The sequence below is a fragment of the Mesoplodon bidens genome, assembly GCF_964165515.1.
Source record: "Mesoplodon bidens genome assembly, chromosome: 7".
NCBI lineage: Eukaryota > Metazoa > Chordata > Mammalia > Artiodactyla > Ziphiidae > Mesoplodon > Mesoplodon bidens.
Window position 1 is genome coordinate 99,835,998 of NC_138164.1, and position 20,080 is coordinate 99,856,077.

At 38.0% G+C, this 20,080-nt stretch overlaps 1 protein-coding gene across 3 annotated transcripts in view; it reads left to right on the forward strand.

The window, feature by feature from the left end:
• TTC17 (tetratricopeptide repeat domain 17) overlaps positions 1–20,080 on the forward strand; it is a 160,761-nt gene that overhangs the window by 92,866 nt on the left and 47,815 nt on the right. For all 3 annotated transcript variants that reach the window (XM_081239256.1, XM_081239255.1, XM_081239257.1), the window contains exons 17-19: positions 1,582–1,752; positions 15,157–15,416; positions 15,896–16,049. In XM_081239256.1, the coding sequence (XP_081095382.1) occupies positions 1,582–1,752; positions 15,157–15,416; positions 15,896–16,049 (585 nt within the window). The remainder of the gene's footprint in view (positions 1–1,581; positions 1,753–15,156; positions 15,417–15,895; positions 16,050–20,080) is intronic.

Consider the following 20,080-nt stretch of genomic DNA (forward strand, 5'->3'; position numbering starts at 1 on the left):
TCACAAGGTGTTTTTGAGGGGTAAGTGGAAGAAAAAATACAGAAGTACTCAATAAATATTGATTCCCTTCCTTGTAATTCCCCCTTTTGAAGTTCTGTGTTTTTAAATCCTACGTATTCTTCAAAATTCAAGTTCTACCTACTCAAAGTTTATTCTCTGAAGCACTTACTTGGCACAGTAGACTACCTCATTACTGTTTGTTGTCTTGCATTATTGTCTTGTAAGCTTCTTGAGAGCTAAAGCTTCTGACATAGCCTTGTTGAAAATGGTAGCCTCAGATGTGTGATAGTGTAGAACTGGAAAAGGGTAGCCTCAGATGTGTAGTAGTGTAGAACTGGAAAATGGGAAGTGAATCCCTAAGTATGCAGTCCCCTTTCTCTCACCTAGGAAGTTGGGAAAGGTTTTGAGTCCATTATGTTTTCTTGGCACAATAAGGAAAATGGCCTGAGAAATGCTTTCCAAAATTATGGAATCTGAAAGGGAGTCATCAGATCTAGAAAGAGACTTCTTGTATTTCCATTGCTGCAGAGACAGTCTGATTGGGTACATATGTCTCTTTGGGGCAACATTCTCTTAAAAAACAAAAAAACTTTTAGAGAATGTTTGGATGTTCTGATAAAGGAGGAAAGTTACTTTTACACTCTTACCCAGAGAATTGTCCTACAATATGAATGTAGGCTTCCACTGAACATGCACCTTCAGTAACAACGCACATGGAACATGAGGAGACCTGTTCAGCCAGCCAGATCCCCACTACAGCAGACACAACAGCCTAGTAACACATTCTCCTACCCAGAGAATGTCCCTCAGGTGGAGCTGGATAGTGGCTCTTTATCCCTGTTAACACACAATCCCTAATAAGGTCAAAGCTCTTTGACTCCTGGGCAAAACTGTAGCAAAAGGTCATGCTCCCTATACATATCAGAAGGTATCACAGAGTGCCATGATTACATTCGAGACGTGACCATTTTATGCTTAGGTAAATCTTTATTACATGATCAGAACTTGTTTTTCGAAAGAAAAGTAGGCACCTGTGTGATCTGACAGTCTTGAATGTGGATTCTGTGCCACCACTATCCCCCTCTAAGTCCTTGGTTTTTAATTTATAATGCTTTACCTTTTGGTATATCTTTCGTTTTAAGCTATGATACAAGAATGGTATATTTTTTGGCTATAATTCATCTATCTCCAGACTTATTCAGGTACTAATCTGTCATTTCTCACCTTCAAAAGGAAAATAGAAGGAAAACCACTTTTTTATGATGTTTCTGACTTTCAGAGAAGTGTTTCACAATCATTCATTGTGAATGGAAGGAGATCTTGGGACTTGATCTTTGTTGTTATAGTTTTTTCCCCAAATACTTAAAATAGCCTAACAGGTGAAACTTGAACTTCAGTGCAAAATCTTGAATCACAATTATGGTCCGCCTTTGGGCACTCCACCTCACTGATTTATGCATGTTCTGCTGGAGAAAAACCAACAGTCACCTTTTTGCTCTTCTTGATAGTTGGGGACCTTGAGCTATGGGACTACACAAGAGAGGTTTCTAATGTGCTCTATCTGTGTCTCTTGTCATTGAGGTAATTGTCATGTGAAAACCCTGGACAACAGCCATGACAAACAGAAATATTTTGACAACTCACAGTCACTGGATGCTGCTGAAGAAGAGCCCTCTGAGACAGGAACAGAGGAAGACCCTGTGCTCTCTGTTGAGAATTCAGGGAGGGACTCAGATGTCCTTAGACTTGAAAGTAAGTTGATTTGATCTGAGCTGTGCTTCTGGAGTAAAATAAACTCTCAAACTTGAAGCTTAGGCTTTTCTCTACTCTCAAGTGTTTGTTCTTTCTTTTAACAGTCACTTATTATATTGTAGATCATGAGGGTGACCCTCAAGATTGGGAGGCAGAAGGCAAGCTATAAAGTGAAAATGCTCTGCACACTCCTTTCTGTTTTCTCCACCTCAACATCCTCATTTGCTAGAACAAATTTGATTTATGTACTAGTCTTTCTTCTTAATGTCATTAGTCTATTGAGTAAGTCGTTGAAAAAAAAGCAAGTTGTATTTATACTAACCCAATAAAATTTAAAGATTTGAAATAACAGGCAAGCCTACCAGGCCCTTTCCTAAAATTCCATTTTATGACCACATTTCGAGCTATGCTGTGCTAAAAAGTTTCAAGATTATCAATTTGTAATTGCCAAAATGAGTGACTTCTTTTTTTTTCTTTTTTTTTTGCGGTACGTGGGCCTCTCACTGTTGTGGCCTCTCCCGTTGTGGAGCACAGGCTCCGGACGCGCAGGCCCAGCGGCCATGGCTCACGGGCCCGGCCACTCCGCTGCATGTGGGATCCTCCCAGACCGGGGAACGAACCCGCGTCCCCTGCATCGGCAGGCGGACTTTCAACCACTGCGCTACCAGGGAAGCCCAGTGACTTCTTTTAAGTACTCATCCTGCTTAACCTCTTTTCTGCCTTTGGAACTGTGCACAACTCCTCGCTTGAAACTTTCTCCTTCTTCTCCTCTTGGCTTCTGGGATATCACTTGTTCTTGGTTCTTTTCCTTGTCCTCAGAATATCTTTTTTCAATTTCATTCACTTATTCTTTACTTTGCCCTTTATTTTTTTTACCCAGGATCTTAACCTTGGTCTTTTCTTAGTCCTCCATGTGTTATCTCTTAGTGTTTCAGATACTTTGGAGTATACCAATGACTCTAAATCTGTATTTTCAGCTAAGACATTCTTTGTGACTCCAGATTTTATTTCTACCTTTTTAGTGGTCTCTTTATCTGGATGTGCCACAGCCATTTCAAACTTAACATATCTAAAATTAAACTTGTCCTCATTTTGCCCTACTTCCAGAACTGTTTCTAGCTCCTATATTCTTGCTCCCTGTTAATGGCACAACTCATCCAGTCATCACTGTGTCCAGTCAATCCCTAAGACCTGTTAAATATATCATCTCTTCATCTGTTCTTTGTGGCACTGTCTGAATTTAGACTTTCTTCATTTCTGCCAGGGCTGTTGTAGTGGGTTCATGATTGGCTCCCCTATATCTAGTCCTTTACTGCAGTCTCTGTATGGAGAGTGTGAGAGAGGCAGGGGGTGTGTATGTGTGTAGGGGAGAAACAACCCCTGTTACCAATTTCTTGTGTGTCCAAAGAGTTGTTTCTGAAATCAGACCTGATCTGGTAAGTTGCCTACATTTAAAGTTTTCAGTAGCTATTACCTATCGGAAGAGTCCAAATGTCATAATGTGGGATATGAGGCAGTTTAGCCCTTGATTCTGTCTCCAGCTGAACTGTACCATCTACTAGTACTCTGCATCGCAGGAAGTACAGACCTTTCACTATTTGCCTCACGTGCCATGCTGCTTTGAGCCTCTGTGTCTTTGCATAGGCTGGGAAGGACCCCTGCATATTCTATGCTTTTTATAGACAACTCCCATGCATCTCCAAGATCCAGCTCAAATGTCATCTCCTCTGTGAAGCATTCACAAAGGCCTCCAAGCATTTAGTTGCTCCATTTGCTGTCTTGTTCCTACTTTTTGTCAAGGCATACTTTTTACAATATTAATTGCTTGTATGTCTTATGTTCCATCAGACTGTGAGCTTCTTATATATTGTGTCCTTTATAACTTTATATTCCTGTGTATAGTAAATATTTGTTAGAGTAATGAAATGTGTCCTTTGCCCTCCTGTGTAGATTGGATTCACATATTTAGCAATTACAAAGTCTTGTGTTTCCTTCTAAGTGGTATTGTGTATAAAAAAACAATGTCTAACAGAAGCAAGCTTGACCTCAAAGGGGGAAGTTGTGACCTTCACTTTTGCAGGTTTAGGGAATTAGTTTCATCAGTTCTACCAGAAATCATTGGGCTTTAAGGAAATTAATTTCCCATTTGCCAACTCAAAAGAAATTGACTTTTAAACCAGATGGCACTTTGTTCATTCACAGTGGGTCTATTCCTCTCCAGTGCCTGGCAGCCTCGTGTCTCTTACTGATATCAGGTACCCATACAACCAAATGAACATCATGAGGGAGGCTGATACTGAGTAATGTTAAGGGGTTTTGGGGTTTTTTGGTTTGTTTGGTTTTTTTTGGCCATGCCACAGGGCATGCGGGATCTTAGTTCCTCAACCAGGGATCAAACCCACAGCCCCTGCAGTGGAAGCACGGAGTCTTACCACTGGACCACCAGGGAAGTCCTGGGGTACTTTTTTCAGTTTACAGAAACTGTTCCTATTCCAATACAACTCCTTAATGAGTGGAATACTCATGACTACCAAATTAGAGTCTTTTCCTACGACAATTCAGAATAAAACCCAACCAACATCTTATTCTTTGTCTCTTTGTTTTCCAAATACATCATTACTTGAGGCAGATAACCTAGTGTTGAAGTTTCTTTAGTTCCATGTTTCCCACGTAGTTCCATTCCATCCCCATACTGGGACCACTGAATGGTTGCCCTGGCTGGGGCTAGGTGTTTGCCAGGTCCCTTCAACATTATGCAGACTGTCTCTTAGGGAGCATTCCTTTTCACATTGCTAATTTAATTATAGTATAATGATGACTCTTACTAGTTTTACTCTTAGCTACTAACTTTTTTTTTTTTTTACTGTGTCTAAATTCTTGGATACTGACAAGTCGACAGGGACACAGTCATATATAAGTTAGCATGTTTATACCAGCAGGCTTCCTATAGTGTGGTTAGGAGTCAGAAAGACTCTGTCTTTTAATATAAATACTATGGTATAATAAAAGTCAAGCATAGACATTAAAGAATTTTTTAAAACTCAATTTTTGTAGGAAATTTTAAAGAAATACAAATAGTTAAGCCCACTCCAGTAACCATAAATTATTATGATAATCACTACCTTTTTGTGGTACTTTATACCTTACAAAGTTATGAATTGTGTATTAACCTTGTGAAATAGATATTAACCCCATTTTGTAGCTGAGAAAATTGAGACTCAGAGTAGTTAGGTACCTTGTCTAACATCATCAGTAGGTGACGTATAACTAAACCTCATCCTCAGGCCTTCAGCTTCCGTACACTGTGTGTCATTTCCCTGTGGTTCTCAGAAATAGGGGTTTGACTTATGGGATGCAGCAAAAGCAGTTCTAAGAGGGAAGATTATAGCAATACAAGCCTACCTCAAGAAACAAGAAAAATCTCAAATAAAGAATCTAACCTTACACCTAAAGGAACTAGAGAAAGAAGAACAAACAAAACCAAAAGCTAGTAGAAGGAAAGAAATCATAAAGATCAGAGCAGAAATAAATAAAATAGAAACAAAGAAAACAATAGCAAAGATCAATAAAACTAAAAGCTGGTTCTTTGAGAAGATAAACAAAATTGATAAACCATTAGCCAGACTCATCAAGGAAAAGAGGGAGAGGACTCAAATCAATAAAATTAGAAAAGAAAAAGGAGAATCTACAACAGACACCACAGAAATACAAACCATCCTAAGAGACTACTACTACAAGCAACTCTATGCCAATAAAATGGACAACCTGGAAGAAATGGAAAAGTTCTTAGAAATATATAACCTTCCAAGACTGAACCAGGAAGAAATAGAAAAGATGAAGAGACCAGTCACAAGTAATGAAATTGAAACTGTGATTAAAAATTTTCCAAGTCCAGGACCAGATGGCTTCACAGGTGAATTCTATCAAACATTTAGAGAAGAGCTAACACCCATCCTTCTCAAACTCTTGCAAAAAATTGCAGAGGAAGGAGCATTCCCAAACTCATTCTATGAGGCCACCATCACCCTGATACCAAAACCAGACAAAAATACTACAAAAAAAAGAAAATTACAGACCAATATCACTGATGAATATAGATGCAAAAATCCTCAACTAAATACTAGTAAACAAAATCCAACAACACATTAAAAGGATCATACACCATGATCAGGTGGAATTTATTCCAGAGATGCAAGGATGCTTCAATATATGCAAATCAATCAATGTGATACACCATATTAACAAATTGAAGAATAAAAACCATATGATCATCTCAATAGATGCAGAAAAAGCTTTTGACAAAATTCAACACCCATTTATGATAAAAACTCTCCAGAAAGTGGGCATAGAGGGAACCTGCCTCAACATAATAAAGGGCATATATGACAAACCCACAGCAAACATCATTCTCAATGGTGAAAAACTGAAAGCATTTCCTCTAAGATCAGGAACAAGACAAGGATGTCCACTCTCACCACTATTATTCAGCATAGTTTTGGAAGTCCTAGCCACGGCAATCAGAGAATGAAAAGAAAAGGAATACAAATTGTCACTGATTGCAGGTGACATAATACTATACATAGAGAATCTGAAAGATGCCACCAGAAAACTACTAGAGCTAATAAATGAATTTGGTAAAGAAGCAGGATACAAAATTAATGCACAGAAATCTCTTGCATTCCTATACACTAATGATAAAAAATCTGAAAGATAAATTAAGGAAACACTCCCATTTACCATTGCAACAGAAAGTATAAAATACCTAGGAATAAACCTACTTAGGGAGACAAAAGACCTGTATGCAAAAAACTATAAGACACTGATGAAAGAAATTATATAATACAAACAGATGGAGAGATATACCATGTTCTTGGATTGGAAGAATCAATATTCTGAAAATGACTATACTACCCGAAGCAAGCTACAGATTCAATGCAATCCCTGTCAAATTACCAATGGCATTTTTTACAAAACTAGAGGGAGACACAAAAGACCCCAAATAGCCAAAGCAGTCTTGAGGGAGAACACTGGAGCTGGAGGAATCAGACTCCCTGACTTCAGACTATATACTACAAAGCTACAGTAATCAAGACAATATGGTACTGGCACAAAAACAGAAATATAGATCAATGGAACAGGATAGAAAGCCTAGAGATAAGTCCACGCACCTATGGTCAACTAATATATGACAAAGGAGGCAAGGATATACAGTGGAGAAAAGACAGTCTCAATAAGTGGTGCTGGGAAAACTGGACAGCTACATGTACAAAAATGTAATTAGAACACTCCCTAACACCATACACAAAAATAAACTCAAAATGGATTAGAGACCTAAATGTAAGACCAGACACTATAAAACTCTTAGAGGAAAACATAGGAAGAACACTCTTTGACATAAATCACAGCAAGATCTTTTTTGATCCACCTCCTAGAGTAATGGAAATAAATACAAAAATAAACAGATGGGACCTAATGATACTTAAAAGCTTTTGCAAAGCAAAGGAAGCTACAAACAAGATGAAAAGATAGCTCTCAGAATGGGAGAAAATATGGACAAAGGATTAATCTCCAAAATATATAAACAGCTCATGCAGCTCAATATTTAAAAAACAACCCAATCAAAAAATTGGCAGAAGACGTAAATAGACATTTCTCCAAAGAAGACATACAGATGGCCAAGAAGCACATGAAAAACTGCTCAGCATCACTAATTATTAGAGAAATAGAAATCAAAACTACAATGAGATATCACCTCACACCAGTTAGAATGGGCATCAGAAAATCTACAAACAGCAAATGCTGGAGAGGGTGTGAAGAAAAGGGAACCCTGGAGAGGATGTGAAGAAAAGGGAACCCGCTTGCACTGTTGGTGGGAATGTAAATTGATACAGCCACTATGGAGAACAGTATGGAGATTCCTTAAAAAACTAAAAATAGAATTACCATATGACCCAGCAATCCCACTACTGGGCATATACCCTGAGAAAACCATAATTCAAAAAGACACATGCACCCCATTGTTCATTGCAGCACTATTTTCAATAGCCAGGTCATGGAAGCAACCTGAATGCCCATCGACAGATGAATGAATAAAGAAGATGTGGTACATATATACAATGGAATATTACTCAGCCATAAAAAGGAATGAAATTAGGTCATTTGTAGAGAGATGGATGGATCTAGAGACTGTCATACAGAGTGAAGTGAGAAAGAGAAAAACAAATATCGTATCTAATGCGTATATGTGGAACCTAGAAAAATGGTACAGATGAACCAGTTTGCAGGGCAGAAATAGACACGGATGTAGAGAACAAACGTACGGACACTAAGGGGGAAAATTGGCAGGGGTGGTGTTGGTGCTGTGATGAATTGGACGATTGGGATTGACATAAATACACTAATATGTGTTAAATGGATAACTAATAAGAACCTTCTGTATAAAAAAATAAAGTAAAATTTAAAAAAAAATAGGGGTTTGATAGATTAGAACTTTATTTTTTAATTTGTAAGTTCATTTTTAAAGAAAAGTAGCATCTGTTATTACCATTATTTTAAAAGACAACATTTTAATATCAAAAAAGTACAAAGGCAGTCTTAGAATAAAGGTCAATCTTTCTCAAAAATGGACAGTTGGCAACTTTACACCAACAAATGTGTATCTGGATGGACGTAAGTTGTGTGTGTATATTATAACTTTAGATACATGTTCTTGTTTTGTTTCTCACTTTGCTAAGGATTGGTGAAAATCGTGTAGCTGATTAACATTTTTAAAACTACTGCTTTAATAGCTCATCATCTGCTCCAGAATTCCTGCCCCAGAAACCTGATCTGTGGAGCATAGGTTTTGTAGTCAGAGATACTGTTATCATGTCCTGGCTCCACCACCTACTTAGTTGTTAAATCGTGGGCTAGCTGAGCCTTCCTTACCTCAAAAAAAAAAAAAAAGCCTCAGAGTGCTCTTGAATATTTAAATGAAATAACTTAGGGAAACATTTGTACCAGTACAGAGATGGACTAGTACACAGATGGAACTCAGGAAATGTTCATTTCTATCAATGCAAACACAGGCGTGACTCTGCTGCTTCCCGACTTAGAGGCTGCTTGTGAGCTAAAGTCCTCACAAATACATACACACAGTATCTGCTCAATGAACGTCAGTAAAGGGGGCCTGACATTTTTGCACAAGAGTTATTACAGGAACAATTCCCTATTTGCTTTTCTAGGTTATTTTCTCCAAATTCTCAGTCTTCTCTTAACTATCCTAACCCAGATAAAAGAAGGAAGAGTACCACTGGTGCAAATGAAAACTCATGATTGTTGTTTTCTTCTCAGAAGTGAATCATTTCCCTGCCTACCTTAGTCTGAGTAACTTAATCTAAGCCTTTTGTGCTTTCTGATTACTGGCTTGAAATTTTATGCCATTGTTATGCATTAAGTCTTCAGTCCATAGGTTTATACTCTGACTTCAAAGAAGAGATCACTGCCTTTTTTTTAATTGAAGTATAGTTGCTGTACAATGTTATATGTTACAGATGTACGATCTAGTGATTCTTAAAGGTTATCCTCCATTTATAGTTATAAAATATTGGCCATTCTCCGTGTTGTACAATATATCCTTGTAGCTTATTTTATACTTAATAGTTTGTACCTCTTAATCCCCTACTCCTATATTGCCCCTCCCTCCTTCCCTCTCCCCACTGGTAACCTCTAGTTTGTTCTCTATATCTGTGAGTCTGCTTCTTTTTTGTTATATTCACTAGTTTGTTATATTTTTTAGATTCCACATATAACTGATATCATACAATATTTGCCTTTTCTGTCTGACTTATTTCACTTAGCATAATGCCCTCCAAGTCTATCCATGTTGCTGCAGAGAAGGCACTAGAACTCCAGGCAGAATTGCCCAAGGTCCTATCGTGGTGGAGTCCTAATTTGAAACCAACTTTGTCTAATTCCATAGTATACTTTCTATTTTGTGAGGCAAAGGAACATATCCTTAAAGGTAGAATGTGCCTGCTTGCCTTCAGAAACCACAGTGTAATAGTAAATGGATATTAATCATGTAAGACTTTCTGGAGGAGATGTTTTGAGTCCAAACTTGGAAGGAAGGATTTTGTCTTGCTGGTCATTTCTTTGAATGTGTGACCTTTACCTCTGTTTATTCTCGATCTATTTCATTTTGAATGTGGCACTTATCTTTTCAGACTCTGCTCCCTAAAACTCTTCTTGAAACCTCTCTTCCAAGATTATTAATACTGCTTCTTATCAAACACAGTCACCTTTTTTAATCACCTTCTGAGGGTCCTCTCCCTCTCAGTAGTGTTCCCAGCATAGTCTGGCTTCTGCTTCTCCTCCAGGCATGGGCAGCTCAGTCTCTCCCTGGGTAGCCCATTCCAATTCTGACCATTCATAAGTCTTTCCTAATATTGAGCTAAAATATGACTTCTCGTTTCTAGTCCTGCCCTCTGAGGCTAACAAAGTCTTGCCTCTCACTAATGTCACATTTCCTTAGATATTTGAAGATGAGTATTGTTCCTGTCTACCCACCCCCCATGTTTTTGCTTCTTTTAGCTAAATGTCCTCATTTTCTTCAATAATTTCTCTTTATTATAGTTTTTAGTCCCTTCAGCATCCTTGAAGTACTCACTCTGGAATTTTTTTAATCTTTCTAGCAAAATATTTTTCAAGTTTGATTGTGTGTGTGTGTGCGCACGCATGCACACACGCAGTATATCAGCTACTCTTCCTACTATGGGATCACCCTTGATTTCTTCAGTCCTTCTTCATTTAACATGGTTTTGAGTACTTTCACCAAGTCACTTTTCTGTGAATATGCTCCACTTTGAAAATCTCTTAAACTGTGGTGCCCAGACCATGAATTTCCAGGTATGTCTGGAACGTTGCAAAGTTATAGTGGACTTCTTTTTTTCTTCCTTTTTTTTCTTTCTTTTTTCTCTGTTTTTTGTTTGTTTTTTTCTTTTTCTAATCAGAACTGCATACGCTTCTCTCCATCTCTCAGCACTTCTCCTTGTCCCTGTGATTCTTGCCAGATTACCTCACAGAGTCAACTGTGAGTTTTCCCAGTACCCTAAGATAAGATTCATCAAAGTGAAAAAACATGAACTTATACAAGCCTCACTGCGGGTGCTCAGTCTCTTCACTTCACAATATTTATTCTCCTTTTTCCAGTTTGAAAATGGTACATGTTGAAGAAGATAAAGAAAAAATAAAGATATGGGTCTCAGTCTCTCTGTTTCCAGTTTTCATCATAGCATCTGCCCCGCAAGCAGCAGTGTAATATTTACTTTTTCTTCCTACTTCAAGTATAACTTAAAATCTTCTGAGATCCCTCTGTAGTCCGGACCTCTCTCCAGACCTGACTTCTGTATTCCCAGCTGCTTATTGGACAATGTCTGGAGATATGTTCCTCCATCCATTCTAGCCTAGACCATAGCTCCATGGGTTGTTATATCCTGAGCCCTCAGCATATTCTTAAGCACATAACAACAGGTGTTTAAATGAATTAATGAATAAGCTTCTGAAATCCCAACACTATCCTATTGTCCTCTACCAATTCCATCATCTTTGTAAACAACATTATGTTTTCATATTCACAGATTCTAAAATTTCACATAGTAAAAAAATCTTGACATCATCTTTGGATTTATTCTGTTTGCCATTATATCCATATAATTAACCAAATTCTATTAATTTTTCTTCATTGAAATTTCTTCATACCTCTTTCCCTCCCTTTCTAAAATTTCCCATTTACCCCCAGCCTGTCACCTTCTCTTTATATAACTCCTATAGAGATTGTTGAAGCACCTTTCTAATTGTCCTCTGTTCTGTTTCCTTCTGTCCTCCACCCCCTAACTCCTAAATCACCCGCTGATTTACTAATCTAACCTTTATAAATATTGCGGCTCTCATCTTGTTATTCTTTGCTTAACATACTAGAGGCTCCCTTTACAATGAATCTTCTTCCTGACTTTCCCAGACACTCTCAGTGTCACCCACCTTCCCTAAATATCTTATTTGCTGATATACTCTGTATATGTTTTTTGTTCTAGTTAATTTAAAATTAGTAGTGCCTTCACATATACCTTCCTTATGCCTGTATCTGTATGTGTGTGTATGGGTATGTGAGTATATACATACCTGCTTTTTTAGTTTCATCACTCAGGGAGTGCCCTCCCTGAACCTCTATTCTGTCTGAATCCTGCCTCAGGTAGTCTACTCTCCTGTAAGAAGCATTTTGTGACTACATTCAATTATGTTTTTCCTTTAGAAAAAAAAATTAATTGTTCTCTCATTGTTTAATGTATTGATATATAGTTTTGTGTCTCCAGCTTGATTACCTTTAGTTCCTTAGGACCAGTTTTCTTTTGCTCCCACCTGTATAGCATATAGCATGGAGATAGGCATGTAATAGGGTCTAAATAAATAAAGATGGGTTTATGTTTTCTCACTCATAGCACATTTATGATCTCCCCATTCCTCACCTTTATTTGGTGGTGGTCTCTAAGAATTGCTATCACCCCGACCCCAGCAGCCTTGGAAAAGGCCGAATGGCTGCCAGCAGCAGCAGTAGACCACAGCAAGTTCCATAGTCTCTCAATTGAATATTGATTTTCATCAATGTAAGGCCCTTTCTCTAAGAAGTTTTTGATAATGATATCGATTACTATATGGTAAGGGCACAGGGAAGTATCAACCTTTGGGACCTGGGCTTGCAAAACTCTTTGCAACTAAAAAACATGAATGCTTTCTAGATAGTAGTAGTTACTGAATGGAAATAAGGCTTCCACACACAGCATCCCTATGCAGCTCTAACTATACACTGGGGAAATAGTTACCTGCTGTCTACCTTTGACCAAAAGCCACTTTTCTTTAAACCCATATTCTTGGCTATAGCCAAATCTATCAAAAATCCCCTTCTGTCTCAGGACCAGGTGCAAGGAACCCCATGGCCATAGGAGAAAGAAGGAGAAGAAGCTAAAATAACATGAGGAGTACTTAGGGACAGCTCTGTTGCTACAAGTCAGTTGCCAAGCAATTCTAATTAAGTTCCTGTTTGGGATCCCTGTAGCAATCCTTTTCAGCTGCTTTCCTGGATTAGCTACTGAGAAGTTTGTAAATCACGTAGTATGCCAGACACTATACTGAAAACACGGTGCCTGCTTTTCTGTTTGCTTACCTTTCATCTGGGTTGACAGTACTTTAACAGATGACACTTTTTAGAGTTTAAAAAGTCTTGAATTTCCAGCAGGACAGGGCAAAAAGAGGAACAGCAGATCCTCAAGGATCTCACAAAGCAAAGTATTCCTGAGTTCCCATTAATTGATTCTACAGCTATTTGTCCCTGCTGTGTGCCAGGTGCAATGTGGGACATTTGGAATATAGTAGCAAACAAGATAGAAACTAAAAATAAAAACTCTTTGTCCACCCTACATTTATACTACTGGCCACATAATTTTGGCAAGTAACCAACCATTTTTATCTAAATACCCTAAAGAAAAAGACTTTACAAACCCCTATTTTACTTTATTCTTGTTTCAGAACATTAATGACAATATTAAGCAACAGAATCTAGCAGATTGGTTCAGAAAACCTAAAAGAAACTTACTTGAAAGGGCAACAGTACATTCTGTAGTCACCTGTTAACAAACGGAAGAACCCTATAGCTTTTTCAAGAATGACGAGATTTCTTGCAGTACTCTCAGCCTGGCAACGACCTTCCCACATTCTGGAATAGAAAGTGGGATAGGATATAGAGATGCCACCAGAGAGCTAAGGGTGACGCGCAGACCTTCTGTGAGAGGGGCTCAAAGCTTTAAGTTGTTTTTAACCATGGTAATCAGCCATCTTTCTTAGCCCCAAGCCTCCTCAGAAACTAAAACTATGCATTTCTAAAATGAGTTACTCACTATGGCTATAGGTCTGGTGATATGGTTACGAGATTCCTGACGTTGGCCTTATTAATGCCATGTTCTAAATCACTGAACGAGCCAGAATTACCAATTGAAGATTATTGGGATAACGTAGACTGGCATTTTGTGAACAATCAACCCCAAGCTCTCAGGTTGTCCAGTGGGTACCTATTACAAAAGGAGGCATTCCATTTTGTTGTTTGTTTTTGTACCCTGGACACTTCCAAAAAGGATTGAAGATAACTTTCACAGAACACACAATATAACATTGAGCCATTAATTCAAAATAGCAAAAGTTAAATAGTAAAGAATTTTTTTAAGAAAAGAAGGCATTCTATTAAGAAACTTAGACTAATTTTGCCTAAGCTTTCTAGGTAAGCATAGAGAGGAACTTGTAAGGTTGTGTAACCTGCAGTGTATAATAATGGAAACATATTGACTTCTCAGGAGAGAGAATTTTTACTAGGCCATTGCACTGAGAAACATCCATGAGAGTCTTTATATAAGAAACATGAGCAACGTAATAAATATCTTGATAACCATTTTAGAAAAAAATTACACTAGTATATTGCTATTTCTTATATTACCCATTAGTGAAAATGGGAGCCTTCATGCGGAATTAGGATAATTTTCCACTAAACAAATCATTGTTCAGTTAAGGCAGACTGTACAGTCTGAACAGCTATGATATTTCATATGCTATTTGAATAAAGCTTGAAGAATCCTATATATATATTAAATAAATAATATTTCATAATAAACTTCATCTTTGCCATCTCTGTCTCATATCTAGAGCAAGTTGGGGTTTTTCCCCCAAAAAATACACATATAAAATAGCCATCTTCAGGACTTCCCTGGTGGCGCATTGATTAAGAATCTGCCTGCCAACACAGGGGACACGGGTGCGAGCCCTGGTCCGGGAAGACCCCACATGCTGCGGAGCAGCTTAGCCCATGCGCCACAACTACTGAGCCTGCACTCTAGAGCCCACGAGCCACAACTACTGAGCCCATGTGCCACAACTACTGAAGCCTGCGCACCTAGAGCCTGTGCTCTGCAACAAGGGAAGCCACCTCAACGAGAAGCCCGCGCACCACAACGAAGAGTAGCCCCCGCTCGCTGCAACTAGAGAAAGCCTGCATGCAGCAACAAAGACCCAACACAGCCCAAATAAATAAATTTATTTTAAAAATAATTTTAAAAAATAAAATGGCCATCTTCATGCTCACTAGTGACATAATCTATGACCTCCCGCCATCTAGCTGCTGCCATTGTGCTCAGCCAGGTTTTTTACAAAAGCTTGATGACAAAGATGATATATTATGAATTTTGAAGACGTTGAATGGTATTTTTATGAAGATGGACTATAGAAGTGCCTCTAAACAGCAGAACTTTTCTCAGAAATCATGGTTGGAGTCCCTCAAGTACTTGAATGATTGTAATTTTTAATAACATGCTGGCACTTGAATTGCAGGTACAGTGGTTGAGGAAAGCAATGGTTCTGATGAGATGGAGAATTCAGATGAAACAAAAATGTCAGAAGAGATTTTAGCTTTGGTGGATGAATTTCAACAGGCATGGCCTCTGGAAGGCTTTGGGGGAGCACTAGAGATGAAAGGACGGCGTCTGGACTTACAGGGGATACGAGTACTGAAGAAAGGTCCCCAGGATGGAGTGGCCAGAAGCTCTTGCTATGGAGACTGCAGAAGTGAAGATGATGAAGCAACAGAGTGGGTAAGTGTTTCCTAACTCAATTCTTATCAACTTGTAGCCCAGGTCTTTGGAGGTGTGGGAGGTGCTCCTAGTTTGCAAAGTGTAAGGGTTCTGTTGGGTGTGTGGCTCTACTTTATTCACGCTCCAGTCAGCCTTCACATGGGAATTGTACTGCCAGAAGCATTTCATGTTACTTAGGTATTGCTGGCTCTTCCAGGAGGCAAAGGAAGTGGGATGGATGTGAAACCACACTCAAAGCCTGCAGACTTGGGAACAGCCCAGTTCAGACATCTTACTTTTCAGTTTCCTCTATACCCTTCACGGCTAGGTTATTTTGTTTATTTCACTAAACATTTTTCATCTAGAACTTTAAGAATTAAACTGAAGGAAAGAAATTAACCCTAGCACAAGACTGATTATTCTTAAAGCCACCAATACCCACAGCCATGGACAGAGTGATAACTGGTCTCATTTGTCCCTAACATGTTTTCGTTTCCCAGATCACATTCCAAGTCAAACGTGTAAAGAAACCCAAAGGAGATCATAAGAAAGCTCCTGGGAAAAAGGTAGAATCGAATCAGGCAGAAAATGTACATCATAACCAAGCAAACCTGGAGATCACTGGCCCAAAGGTGGCATCTCCTGGGCCACAAGGTAAATTTGAATATTTAATATGCCAGTTTCTTCTTTCAGATTTCACTGTCTCAGTTCTCACAAAGGGTGTGTTTGCAGCTTGAAGTAGATCAGATGAGAACGTAATTGAACCAAGTGAGCAAGAAATCAGTCATCGATAATAAAAAGTTTTGTTTGACATATACTTGATTTTTTTTTTACCATTGGCCATTTGACTTACAATCTTACCATCTTGAACTTAAATATCCTATTAATTCCTAACAGTCTAGTTTAATATGTAAAACTGTGAGTTTGAGACAGACTCCCTGGCTTCACACACCAGTTTTGCCATTTAGTTCTCTGTGCCTCATTTTCCTTATCTATAAAACGGCGATAATTGCATCTGTCTTATAGGGTGGTTATGAGTATTATATGAGTTTTTACATGTAAAGTGCTTTAAATGAACTGGGCACATAGGACTCAATAAGTATTAACTATTTTGTAACATTTTTTTATGTCAGATGTCTCTTTAAGTATTGGATAAATGCTTTGGAACTACTCCCCCCCCAAAAAAAATGCATTTACATCAAAATTTGGCATGTACTTTCAGGGTTCATAGTTGTCCTGAAGTCTGTCTTTGGACTCCAGGTTCAGGGCCATTGCCATGAGTCCAGTTGACTTTCTTTTCCAGCAATGAAATAGTGGTGATAGAATTTCTTTTTTTAAAAGGAGTCTCCTTTTTTAAAAGGATATTTTCACTGTCTTAGACTTCAAAAATTCAAGGTAAGTTCATGAAAATGTGTCTTATTTAAGTTGTATTTACCAAAGCTGAAAGCAAAGGATACATAATAGAATGTAAAGAATGAGGTCAACTTGGCTAAATCCCAGAATGATCTGTGATTTGAGAATAATACTAAGGACACCAAAAAGGATACTTTGTCATGACTAGAGTTGAAAGTATGAAGTAGCTTTACTGTTTAAGAAAAATAGCATGTGCTAACATGTTATGGAAAGAAAGCAACACTTCCTCTAGTAGGTCCGTCTGCAGTAGCAAGGAAAAAGATATTCAAACTATAAAACATGATTATAGCAATGAAACCTCCAATGGATTAAGTAGTAAATGTAATAAAAACATAAAAGAGGAAAATTCAAATGGATATTTATATACTTTTAAGGTGAAAAAGGACTTTCTAAAGCAGAGAGAAAAATAAAATAATTCTGGCATCAGAAAACACTACAAAATAGAAAGACAAAGGATTGAAACAAAGTATTTTTACAGAATGTTTATATATATTTACAGAATATATTATAAGCAAAGGATATCAACATCATTTTAAGAGCACCTACAAATTGATAGAAAAAATACAGCATTTCAATAAAATATGTACAAAGTACATAGTTCACCAAATACACATACACACTCACACATACACACACACACACACACACACACAGCCACTAAACGTGATAAAATGTTCAGCCTCACTAGCAATCAAGGAAGTGCAAACATAAAATGTGATATGCCATTTTTGCTTGTCAAATTATTTGTGTAATACACAGTGAGAGTTAATAAAATGAATTTTGGGATAGTTTGACTAGATGTATCAGAAAAATTTTTTAAATGCCAACAGTTCTACTTCTAGTAATTTACCCTAAATAAATTATCTTACAAGTGTGAAAGATAGAAGTACAGAGATTGATCATCGTGCTGCTTATCATAATAAAAATTTGAAAAATACCTAAATGATGATAGTTGCCTAAATAAATGACAGCATGTTCTTGCCGTGTACTGTGCAGCCAAGATGTTTATAATTTAGTAGGTGAACAAACACAGTTTATAGGATAGCATATATAGAGAATACTTCAATTTTTGTAAAATAGTAAATATACTATATTTTGACTACATTGTTTTTCACATTTCAGTATCTCTGAAATTGAGATCATCTTACAATTGATAGTATCTTAAATAATAATTGGCAACATTTTTCTTTATTAAATCATGTAAAATGTGTACCTTACAGTTTATGACATCTTAGATTTGATGAAATATGCTAAAATAAACAAGCACATAGAAACAAGTATAGGAGAGAATATACTAAAATGTCATAAATGATCATCTCTGGGTGCTGATAGGGCTGCAGGTGATTTTCTGTTTTCTTCTACATTCTTTTCCATTTTCTAAATATTTCATAATAAGCCTATATTACTTTAACAAACAAAAACTAAAAATTTCTTGTAAAAGTGAAAATTAAAACTCAGGGTGGTTGAGATGATAGGAGAGCACTTAGACAATTTTAAATGGATTCAAGGAGGTGGGTCTGGGTAGGGCACTGAATATACTTGCAAATGAGATCATGGAACTAAAGCGTCACTGTCACTAAAGTGAAAAGTTCTAAAGCAAGAGAAGACTGGAGAGGTTCAGTATCCCAGTTTTCAAATAAGTATGGATTCTGTCCACTACCAAGTGATAAGGAGTTTGTGATAAATTCTGACAAAGTTCTAAAGCAAATTATTAAACCAGTACTTTGTGAGCCCATGGGGGAAGAGTAGGGATCATTAAGGGCCATTGTAGATTTTCTAAGAATTAATAAAATTAATAATGCATAACTAATTTCATTTCCTACTTTGGTGAGGGCTTGTAGACTGGAAGGCCAGGAAAGTGTCATAGACATAATGTAACTAGATTAAAGCAAAGCATTTAACAGAGTGTCTTATGATATCCTTGTGAACAAGGTGGAGAGTGGTGTGCTCAAAGGCTCCCCAGTGCCTGCAGCATAAAGACCAAACTTTCTAGTGTGGCACACAACCCAGCCTTTCTCTCCCCTTCAGTACCATTCTCTGAACCAACCCTGCTCTTGTTTTACCTCCTTGTCTTTGCACATGCTGTTCCCTCTGCCCGGAATGCCCTTCTGCCACCTCAGCGGTGCTAAAACGTCACTCATCTTTACACTTCAAACTCCAATGCCATCTCTTCCTTGGTACCTTCAGGCAGCATTAGTTGCTGTCTCCTCTATGCAGCTGTTCTGTACCTTCACTCTAGCACTTAACCCTATTGTGTTCTAATAATTTGTTTGTTTACCTTTCTCAGTAGACTGTGAGCTCAAGGGCAGGCCCTTTTATTATTCCTCTCTGTATCCCTAGTGTCTTAACACAGTTCCCAGTCTCTTATAACGGATGCTCAATAAACATTTTTCAAGTGAATTTCTTTTTTTTTTTTTTTTTTTTTGCGGTATGCGGGCCTCTCACTGTTGTGGCCTCTCCCGTTGCGGAGCACAGGCTCCGGACGCACAGGCCCAGCAGCCATGGCCCACGGGCCCAGCCGCTCCGCGGTATGTGGGATCCTCCCAGACCGGGGCACGAACCTGTGTCCCCTGCATCGGCAGGCAGACTCTCAACCACTGCGCCACCAGGGAAGCCCTCAAGTGAATTTCTTAAACATAAAAGAAAAATAAGATTTACTGTGAAACCTGTGGTTCAATTCTTTAATTTATTAATTTAAACAGGGTTCATTTGAAACTCTTCCAAATTGTTTTTTTCTATTCTATTAAAATCTAAATCTAAAGCCCTGCCTGTGTCTTAAACAGTTTTCTATCGTTGGTAAATTCCTACAGTATAAAAAGAGCTATACAGAACTGAAGTTCTCCTTCCTGTCCATTCCAATCGAATTTCTTCAGAAGAATCCTTCCCAGATAGGACTTAATTCTGCTGTTTTCTTGGGGACTTGATTTAAGTAAAGGGCCTACACCCAAAAGGTAGTACCTTTGAAGGGTACCATAAACAGAGCTTTAAAAGCCCAGTAAAGCTTTAAATAACATGATTGGGAATGTGCACGTTAGAGTCAAACAGACCTGTATCTGAATCCCATTTCTGCCACCTAGTAGCCAGGTGACCCTGGGCAAGTCACTTGATTTCTCTGAGCCTCTGTTTTCTCATCTGAGAAATGAGGATTAAAATCTGCCTCATGAGGTTACAGATAAAGCCCTTAGCACAGGACCTGAACACATGGTAAGTGCTCTGGAAATAAATGATAACCTTTCATTATCATCATTATTCTCTATCCTACTGCTTTTCTT